Source organism: Pinus tabuliformis, chromosome 5_1 (assembly GCF_031772625.1).
Source record: "Pinus tabuliformis cultivar Carrire ecotype Pingquan chromosome 5_1, CPIR1, whole genome shotgun sequence".
NCBI lineage: Eukaryota > Viridiplantae > Streptophyta > Pinopsida > Pinales > Pinaceae > Pinus > Pinus tabuliformis.
The window spans coordinates 128,343,042-128,353,768 of NC_142305.1; the positions used below are offsets into that span (position 1 = coordinate 128,343,042).

General features: G+C 38.7%; 1 protein-coding gene across 1 annotated transcript; it reads left to right on the forward strand.

The window, feature by feature from the left end:
* Positions 1 to 5,553: 5,553 nt before the first annotated feature.
* Positions 5,554 to 6,160, forward strand: LOC149163749 (cytochrome P450 716B1-like). The gene is made up of 2 exons (XM_089430795.1): positions 5,554 to 5,696; positions 5,773 to 6,160. Exons 1-2 carry the CDS (start codon positions 5,574 to 5,576, stop codon positions 6,067 to 6,069), a joined length of 420 nt encoding a protein of 139 aa, XP_089286921.1. The 5' UTR covers positions 5,554 to 5,573; the 3' UTR covers positions 6,070 to 6,160.
* The last annotated feature ends 4,567 nt before the right edge of the window (positions 6,161 to 10,727 follow it).

Consider the following 10,727-nt stretch of genomic DNA (forward strand, 5'->3'; position numbering starts at 1 on the left):
ATCCTCTGGGCTTGTTCATGAACACTAATGTTGGGTTGTGTTTGTTGGCTACGCGAATAGTTTATTTATTAAACAGTCGAGTACCGCATTAAATTGTGAACTCGGGAAAGTCTTTTTGTCTCAAAGGTGACCTCGTACTATATGCACTTAATTCTAAAAGTATTAAAAGCTGTAGTATAACTAAATTTTTATCAAACCCTTACTCTGTGTTACAGCAGTTATGAGCTATTGCAGAAATGAAATGAAAATAATGAACTAAAGGTAACAAATCTGCTGAAAGAAATGATGGCTGTCTTGTAACAGAAGATCAGGACCCTATCCTCAGAGTAAGGATGTTCAGCACCTGCCCCTGTGATCAATTTGCCAATGCACACTGCAATCTCTAATCACCGGTGACACACTCTTGTACAGCGCCAATTGATTAAGAAAACAGAGTATCAGCAAAAAGGGAAATATCAGAAGCAATGCCACACAGAAGTCACACACACACTCAACAGAAAAGAAATGGGTGAATCTTGTGAAGAAGGTGGGCCCTGTCCCTCTCACAAGATTCCCCAGGACACAGATACTAAGTAAAAATGTTCAGGACAATGCTTTATTCATCTGCCAAAATGTCAAGTTACAGTAAAGGTTTACACTTGATCTGTAATACAATACCCTCGTTCCCCCCTTTCCTTACTGTAGATGTCTCCTCTTTATAGAGGAGACATCTATTACAATAGATTGTCGTTACCCGTTTAATTGACCTTTTTGTACAAAAATAAGAAATGCTGTTACAACAATATGTGATTTTATCATATCGGATCCTTTTGCTGTTGCACAGCTGACAAATTTCGACCGTCCCTTTGAGATCCTCGTACAATCCTTGGCTGTTCCACCATTGTTGCTGATCTGGTGAATCTTAACTGTTCCCGTAAAGCTCTTGTGCTACTCCTGGTGTTCCAATATCTGCAACTTTGTTTTGTCAATTTTGGACAACGGCTGATCATGCTATATCAGCATCTGCAACGTATTGTTCTGGCCGCTTTAGACAGTTACTGCTCCTGTTGGCCAATTGCTGTTCCAAATATCACGGCCATTTGCAAAATGAGGATTTACCTGGTTTAGTCAGTTGTTGTTTCTGGTATGGCAGCAGCTATGCAATTGCTGTTTCTGGTGTTGCAGCAACTATGAATTATAATGCTGCAGGCTTTAAACAACTTAGTCAACTTCCAAGGATTAATTATAAAGATAACATGCATATGTGTTGAACAATTAAACTTATAGTAATGAGGAGAGTTACTTCGTACCTTTAGAATAATCAGGTCAAAATGTTATCAAGGCTTTCAACTTATGGGCTAAAGAGGGTAATATAATAACAAAATACAAGGTCAAAAGTAGACAATATGGAGTCCTAACATCCCCCCTAGCTGAAATTGTTGCATGTCCTCATGCAACGTTTATTCTGAATTGGAGTCGGAATACTGGGATGAAGAGTGTAAGTGGCTGATACAGTAGCTAAAGAAGGTGTTGTCCATCTTATTTCTGAACCCACAGACATTCTGTATTTGCTGCCATACTGCCACCTCCTCCTTTTTGGTCAGTTTGTAATGAACCTTGTATTGCTAACCAGGTATCCACAAGAGTGGAAAATGAAAACAGTACCCAATCCACTTATTAATAGGACATTTTTGCCCCCTTATCTGCGCTGAAATGAGGATGCCTGCAATGCAACTATAGGCTTTTGCATTGATCCACAGAGGATCCCAAATCACTGCCAACCCGCCAGATAGGCCGTTAGCCTCCACAACAGAAATATGCCAGAGGGGAAACATTTTCCTAAAATATGACACTGTTACAGGAGCAACGTGCATGGTCTCTTGTATTAGAATGATTTTAGGATTTGCCGACAAAAAAAAGTTTTTCAATGCCAAAAACTTCAGGTCTGGCCCCAGACCTCGGATATTTACCGATACAATGAGATTCATTTCGAAGGTGATCCGGCCTTGCTTGCTCTAAGGGGCCAATCATCAGACATGTCAATTATAGGAATGTCAATCAGAGAGAGATTACTGATACCACGACCAGAAGCATCTCCCCTCCCCCTGAAATGCCTATTGCCTTGATTGTTCTTTCTTCTCACAGTGATATTAGATGTCGATTTTGGACTGATCTTAGGAGAGTTATGTTTGTCAGGTTTATGAACGGTGAGTGGCCTGAGGTCGAGAGATTTTTTAGTCAGAAGATAGTCAAGGTCGCTACCGATAGAGTTTGTAGGCGACGATACCGGGGAGTTAACCGGAGTGGGAGCAGTCAGAGGGTCAACCATCTTGCCAGCAGAAGACTTAATCTGAGAAGGGGGCGACAGCGATGAACTCAAAAGGTGGACTTCCTTGTTAATGGCAGGTTTAGGAATAGGAAGTGGGTTAGGAACAGCCTGGTCGGGCAAAGGTTCCAATGGAGGATTCGGGGGACAAGGGATCTCATATTCAGAGGCAGTCTCCAGCGCTGGCATAGAGGGAGAAATTCTGAACAATGGGTCTGGTTCAACGGCCGGCTAGGGGGATTTCTGATAGTCCCCATCAGAAACTACATGGTGGATTGACCTGGAAAAGCTTTTTGGTGAATCCGATTTTCCCGAATCCATAGAAGAGGCCTTCCGTCCATGTGGCTTTTCCACGAATTTGGAAATATTATAGTGCTTACGGCCTTTCAAATGATGCCGCGGACAATTCTTGATAAGGTGCCCAGTAAGATGGCAAGCAGCGCATCTAAAGGGCACACCCCAGAAATCTAACCTCTGCCTAATGGTCTGCTCATTCCAGCTGATATCTATGTATTCCGGAAAGCCTCCACGGTAGGCTTTTTCAATTAATATCCAGGCCATTCTTTTGTCTTTCTCCCCTAGACACCATGGATCAACATAAACACACCTGCCAATAGCATTCCCGATTTCAATTAAGGTCTCTTTCGACCATAATTCCAGAGGCAAACCGGGAAGTTTCAGCCAGATGAGGTTATTGGAGGGCGTGTTCCTTAAAGGATTATAACCCAAGTACCACTTGTGCAGAGCCAAAAAACTACGGCCATATACCCACTGATGTTTAAATATAGATTCCATATCCTCTGCACTAAGAAAGTGGAAACAATACCACTCTTTTAATAACCTGGCTATAATCGGGACATATCCTATAATAGGCTTCCACTGTGCTTCAAGCCAGTCTCTCATATGCTGGTCATTCATCTCCGGGAAATGCCAGCGGCCGATCAGAGCTTTATTCTGCAAGCTTCCAATACGATCAGATAAATGGACGCTGTCAATTTTGATGGCGGCAGGAGGCGGAATAGCTTTTACAGGCTTTTGGTTCTTTCGGGAACGTTCTCCGACATATGGCTTTCTAATTATCTCACTACTTTCCCTATGAGGGACCGTAGGACGAATCACCATTTCATCTAAGGTGGCTTCCCAGTCAATTGACAGCTTGGACTTTTCTTTGATGGATTCCGCCTGAATGGCCGCGTGGACCATTGCCTCCGTGGCGGATGAGTCCGATAGGAGTTCCATTCAATAAATGGGACACCTACCCCCAATCTTCAAAGTACAGAACCGGATCCGCGAGAAATATGAAATCTGACACTGCTATCAAAATCGAGATGTGATGACAGAACATAGATCCAGGGGAGGGAATGTTCAACCACTTCCAGGCTGTCTAGCAGTACATGCTGTAGGTTACCTCAGGGAGAAAAAGGAGCGAATTCAAAAGAGCATGTTCCTAAACAGAGCCAGTTGTCCCCCTAATTAATAGCAGGATGGCAGAGTCATGAAAAAGATGCATCATGAAAGGGAGATATTTGAAGTTATGACGGCTCCATATAAATGAAAGCATTAGCTTACGTCCTAAGTGGCTTAAATGCTCTGAATAGACAGATAACAAAAATCTGGAAAGATCTACCCACCAGAGGAAAATTCAAATCTAAAAACGGAAAACCAAATACCGGCTGGAACAGCGGAGAAAAACAGGCGAGAAGAGATAGGGAAGGTTCAGAAGCCAGCGATAAGAATCCGATTCCACGTCCTTATTCATGGAGAAATACCTCGTGAAACCTCATCTGGGAAAACTATGCAACAACAGACAAAAACTTTACATCCACACCACCATGATCCTAATTTAAATCGGATTAGTTCCTCTTCTTCTGGCAGTTTTTTTTCCGAAGGCATCCTCTCTGCCTGTTTTCTTCTGATATTTTCCTCTGAAAAAGGAAATCGAATGTGCTGAATTGTTTTTGTCGATTTTGAAAATCCCTTTCCGTCTCTACAACTGTGGCGATCGAACATGGTGAAATGCTTGATATGGAATCGATCTTATCTTGAAGTTTGTATAGCTGCAGGGTATCGAATGTGTTGTTCTCTTACAGCTATCAGATATCTCTGTACATCTGATTATATACAAGTTTTTATTCCTGCCGTTACTTCTCTGAAAGATCTACGATGACCCTGCCGCAAAACAGGGTATTTCTCCCCCTGTCCCCTTTCAGGCGGACTTCTACATGTAACCAATATCCTCTCTATCTGAAAAATATCCTCCGAGACATCTGTAAATGATGCTTTTTATATCATCTTAATATAATCCATTCTGATTTTTTCCTCTGAAAAAAAAAGGCTTAGAAATGACACAATAATTTTGAGCTTTCAACATTCGAAACCATGACCAACAAGAACATGTGAAATTCTCCATATATTAATTAAGATTGTCATTCATCCAAATAAGTCCTGTCATATTGTATAAGTTCATGCTATTTCATTTGAAGTGTGTAAAAAACACTCCCTGTAAAAAAACAGTAAGATGAAAATTGCTCTTTTCCTTTAGACAAATTCCTCATATAAGACAGTTAAGGAGAATTTAAGTTGCGAAATGTCCATACCTGGAAACGCAGACGAGACTGAAACCGAGGTGCAATAGTATAAATAAGAAGCATTGAAATCGTTCAGTCAAATGAAGTCAATTGAGAAAACGGCTGAGGAAATATACTCACCACTGCGTCATGTGGACGCAGGGAGAATGCAGGTGAAATTATGTATGAGATGCGAAAGATAGGCCGATGCAGTCAAGGAAATATTTCAGCTATGTTAAAAATGGATGAAGTTGAGGATTCAAAATTATTAATGGAGGTAAACGGGATTGCAGGTAAAAAACCAGCTGTCAACAAATCGGAATGCCTGCTGTGGTCTCCTTATATCTTTGTATCGAAAACATACCTGTGGATAAAAGGCTGTCAAAAATATATATACCTATCTCTGGTTGGCCATAAGTAGTGCACCTCTGCTCTCTGGTTGGCCATGACTAAAGCACCTCAGCTCAGCTGTCGCGCTCCAGGCCGCTGCTCTACCCCCTCCTTTCCTTTCACAACCAACAAAGAAAGTCGCTTTCCAAGCAATTATATCATTTGGTATCCAAATGAAAGACCTATGAGGACATGGGGATAAATAAATTTAAAAGTTTTATTAGTTATTATTATCTGATAATTGCAGAGCAGTTGGCGATCTCAGCTACAAAGGAGGCCGGGCAACTTCTAGAGTGGGGGACCTCCAAAGAATGAAGTATTCATGGCGAGTTGCACAGGAAGCGCTTAGACTGCAGCCTCCTGTAGGCGGAGGTTTTCGTACGGCCATCAAAGACTTCAAATATGGCGGATTCACAATCCCTAAAGGGTGGAAGGTGAGCCCCATCACACTCTGTCTCTCTCCTTGTGAAAGATTATAGAAAAATTCTTACTGTTTTTGGGCATATGCAGATTTATTGGACCGTGAATTCCACCAACAGAAAATCTGAGTATTTCAGCAATCCAGATAAATTCGATCCTTCGAGATTCGAAGGAGAGGGGCCTTCTCCCTACACGTTTGTTCCATTTGGAGGAGGACCACGAATGTGCCCTGGTAACGAGTTTGCTCGAATGGTAATACTGGTTTTTCTGCATTATGTCGTGAAAACCTTTAAGAGGAATTTGGTGGATCCGAGCGAGAAGGTGACCGTTGACCCCATGCCTGCTCCTGCCAAAGGACTACCAGTGAAACTTTTCCCACACGATTAAAGGATAAGTTTGACTGGTATAAATGTGATGGATTTTTATTTCCCTCTAAAGTTTTATAGCCTCTCTGAACGATTGGAGTTGATGGGGTAAATGCTCGCCACTTAGTTTCAAATTCGAAAAATTTCTACCTAAATTTGATTTAAATCTTGATTAGATTTACATGATATAGTTAGCTAGCTATTATATTTAGTTATAGATACGTTTGACTTGTATAAATATAATGGAAAATTATGTTTCTGTATAGTGTTAATCCAGCCAGAGCAGTCAAGAGATTGATTTAATTCAAATCTTGCTTAAACTTGCTTGACATAGTTTGCCAACTATTATATCTGGTAGAAGATATTTATAACTTGTATAAATAAAATGAAAAATTGTGTCCTTATAATTTTAACCCATAATAATAGTGATCATCATGCATTTCTATTTGAGTTCTATTATATCTGGTAGAAGATAAGTATAACTTGTATAAATAAAATGAAAAACTGTCTCCTTGTAATTTTAACCCATAATAATAGTGATCATCATGCATTTCTATTTGAGTTCTAGTTAAACATATCCGAAATGGTTTGCAAATGATTATATCAGATCGAAAATTATAATAACATCATTTAAATATTTTTTTGGAAAGAAAAATCAGTAACTTTTTATTAGAAAACTTGTAGATGCATTCAAGTACTTAGAGATTGTCCCATACCATCTGTGTGCATGATACATACAAAGTAGCAAAGCTATCAAAGAATAGAAAATAAAAAAATAAAAAATAAAATTACAGGTTGCCAATTAAACTGGACTTTTCTTTTTTGTCTTTTTTTCCTTTGAACATTTTACTAGACCCCAAAAGGTGGCGCAGAAGTGATGATAGCCAACTCATTATTGCTTGTAAGCTTTGGGTTATCTTTGTCTGAATCAAAGTTTTCGCAAATATGTGATCCCTTGGTTCCACCTATGCCTTGATTGTTGTTATTTCCTTCTACTTGGATTCCAAGGATCAGAATAACTATTGAGTTATTTGGATTCTCTTATGTTCTTCCTCATTTTCTTCTCCCATCTCTTGTAAGCCTTGTTGTTTTCATGTTTTTTGTTGTTGCTAGGTTTCATCCATTTCTTTTTCCTCATCTGATGAAGAGGATTCAGGGAACTGCCATCCTTTTTTCTTTTGCGTTCTCTTCTTTATTCTTTTATTTGTTTGTTTGCATGTATTTTGCAAATGCCCTGTTTGATGGCAAACCCTACATTGAAAAGCAGTGTTTTCAAAATCCAACCACTGTATCCACTTAAAATCTTTGTGTGTCAGGTTAATACAATCCGTGAGACCTTTACTTAAATCCATCTCCACACATATACATGCAAAGGTGAAGATATTTTTTTCCATTTTTTTCTTGATCTATCTTTAGGTACCTTCCCAGAGAGTTCCCTATGCCTTCTAAGACCTGATAGTGCCAGAAGATTATGAAACCTTACCCATACTGATAGTTTTGTAACCACCATTGAATTTGTGTCAAAATCAGAAAACCATGGGGTTACGAAGAAGCCCACCTTCCCCAGAACCATGGTCCATCATCTAGGACATAATCGTAACACAAAAAAACCTTTTGCACACACTCTGGTCCAGTTGAGATAGATCCATTCATTAAGCTCTTCAGATTTTGGCCAAAAACTATTAAAACCACAAATAATGGCTTTTGCATGTAAAGTAGTGAATAGATCACTTACTTTTGGTACTTCGATGGATAGATCTGGAGGTTTTTCCATCTTTTCTACAATATATAGACCTAGGATTGTCAGGTTTGGGATTTGTTTGTCCTATGTTGCAGGTTTCCTCTTAATGCATCTTTGAAAGAAGCTTGACCTTTGTATGTCAATATTGATCTATCTATTATGCTTACTCATGGGGCTCCGCCTTGTAATCTTTAATTCTGAGTAATGCTGCAATCAGGTTAGATCCCATAATCTTTCAAATGCATCTCTTCCTGCAACACTTTCCCAAAAAAATCAAACTTTGTGATAAAGTAAAAATACCATTAGCTTTTTGGATTTTTTTCTTCATATCTATCGTATCTATCACCGAATCCGTTCCCATAACTTTGTGATGAAATAAAAATACCATTGACTTTCTAGATTTTTTTTCTTCCTATCTATCACCCGATCCTTTCCCATACCCATATCATTAACAATTTCCTAGGTATAGTTTTGATGAAAACCTGATATAAGTGCTCTGGATCTGGGCTCAAACCTCTGCCTTCCTCGCTTGATGGATGGATGAGGCCATAAACCGACGCTGCATAAAACGCAGCTCTTCGCATCCTCTGTTCTTTTCCTCGAAACGTGCCCATCCCTGCTGAAAGAGGCAATTTGCTTTGCATGCAGCACTAGTCATGCCTGCTAAAAGAGACAATTTGCTTTGCATGCAGCACTAATCCATTGTTGAGAAAAAGATAAAGACCATTTTTCACCGGCAAAGACCAATAAAAAAGAATGGAGAAAAAAAATGCTACCTCTGTCCAGAGTGAGGCATGTAGAAACTGTGATTTATTGGCCACACATTCACACCATTCAAAAGAAAATATCAGTAATGAACACGAAAGCAGGGGCTCCTTTGTACTGAGGTGAGCGAGGAATTCCTTGTCCTGCATAATCTTATTTGTCCGCAAAGATTTTCTATACTGGTAATAGTTCAGCGGACTGTCCAAAACCACGGCCATATATCACCACTGGCAGCCCCGGTGGCGTCGCCATTCCTGCAGCAGATCGTAAACTTAGAAACAAAATCCGAAACCATATTTTTTTTCGACTCAACATCAGTTAAATATTATTCATGATAACATAAATGAATATATCTTCCAATTAGTATTCCCCTTTGATTCTATATATTTCCTCCTCTTGTTAACATCGTTTACAATAATCGTGAAAGTCCTTTGGAAACACCCCCCAGCTTAAGTCTATCGCTGATTCGGATCGATATGGGCGTCGTCAAAAAGATTCACCGTGTTATATTTGTGTGATTCTCACATATTCTTTGTGTGATTCTCACATATTCTAAGAATCAATAATCGACATAAAAGTATTCAAAAATAACGACAACAAAGTATTGAAACTCCAAAGAAAAAATACTTTAAATTTCCAAAAAAAAAATTGAAAAATTTGAAACTGAAAATTTAGAGCTAGATTTGGCCTCTACACTGCTTAATTTGACAACCAAAATAATGATAACTTAAATCTGCGCCAAGGAGTTTAGTTGTCAATGTATATTAATAAAATTATCACGTGCAGACAAACATCGAGCATATCCTTTAGGTTCGGAGAGAATAAATATATTATCTCTTTAATTGTTTTCCTAAAATACAATTTAACCATATTATTAACAAATTTTGGTTGTTACCATACCTGCATATCATGAGAATAAAATGGTCATTGTTATGTTTATAAGGAATCGAGAGTGCTTATTGGATTATGATATTGTGAATTTAAATTTCATATTAATTTTACATTTGACTTACATATTTGCATATACATATGTATATTTTTTGAAATAAATTCTTTGTATTAGGATAACATTTTACTGCCGGAAGTCTGTTTCTAATTGGATACTTGGAAGCTCTGATCATACACATAATTTCGATCTCATCAAAAGTGTAGAAGAAAAAAATTGTCTTTATTTTCTGAAACCAAAATGCCAATTCAAGTTGCTTGGTATTAGGCCAAGTTTAGACTGAGGATTACAAAATTAGAAGATAAAAGTAAAAGACAAGGTTAAAAGACAATTAAGTAGAAGTACTTGAATTGGTGCCTTTTACTAGAATGGGCTCCTTATTGCTACCGAACATTTATAGATCAAGGATTTATATTCCTTATCGGCTTCGTAAGGGTGGTTAAACGTCACGCAAGTGGTCCGTCCAATATCGTTGCTAACCATTGGATCAAGTGTGCCTTGATCAAACGGTGGAGGATCACGGATTAGTTTCGTTGATCGGGTGTATCATCACCCATCGGATTGAAGCGTGAGATCAATGGCGGAGATTGAAGCCGATAAAGCTTGGTCCTGAGGGGACCCGAGAAGCTTATGGACCTGGGTTAAGTTTATTTGATTTACAAAGGATGGATGGAGATCACACGACAACCGTTGATCTGATAGAGTGAAATCAATGGTGGAGTTTGAACGCGATAAAGGTGAGCGTCGGAGAATGTGCAAGGTCGTGGAATGGCGGAAAGGTAAGGTTTAAGTAGTTTATGTAATATTTCTATTATACTAGAGTTATAATAGAAATAGCAGAGTCAAAGATATTATGGTTTAAGTCTGGTTTTACCAAGGTCTAATGGTATGGTTAATACGCGCGGGATTAATGATTAAGCAAAGTTTAGGAAGGGTGAATAAAGTTCCGTTAGAAAGGCTTTATTAAAGTTTAACACTATTGACAGCCAATTACAATGTTTCTACATGAAGATTAATAGGAAGCCTTAAACCTTAATTTATGAAGGTTTGACTAGGCAGGGTAATTGAAATTCTTGGGAAAAATGAGATTATGGATTTTATATGCATACTGTGGGTAAAGTCGGCCTAGGCTGGCATCAATATTGAATGCAATATCCATTGTGTTATTACCTTCCTTGCTAAAGGTGGAAAAGTAATTGAATTTCATATAGAAAAAGGTATTTCGTTA

What these genes read in the sequence shown, in the direction of transcription:
- LOC149163749 (XM_089430795.1), top strand. Translation starts at nt 5,574, where the DNA reads ATGAAGTATTCATGGCGAGTTGCACAGGAAGCGCTTAGACTGCAGCCT. An exon ending in CAATCCCTAAAGGGTGGAAG is followed by an intron (nt 5,697 to 5,772) that starts GTGAGCCCCATC and finishes GGGCATATGCAG; the next exon opens with ATTTATTGGACCGTGAATTC.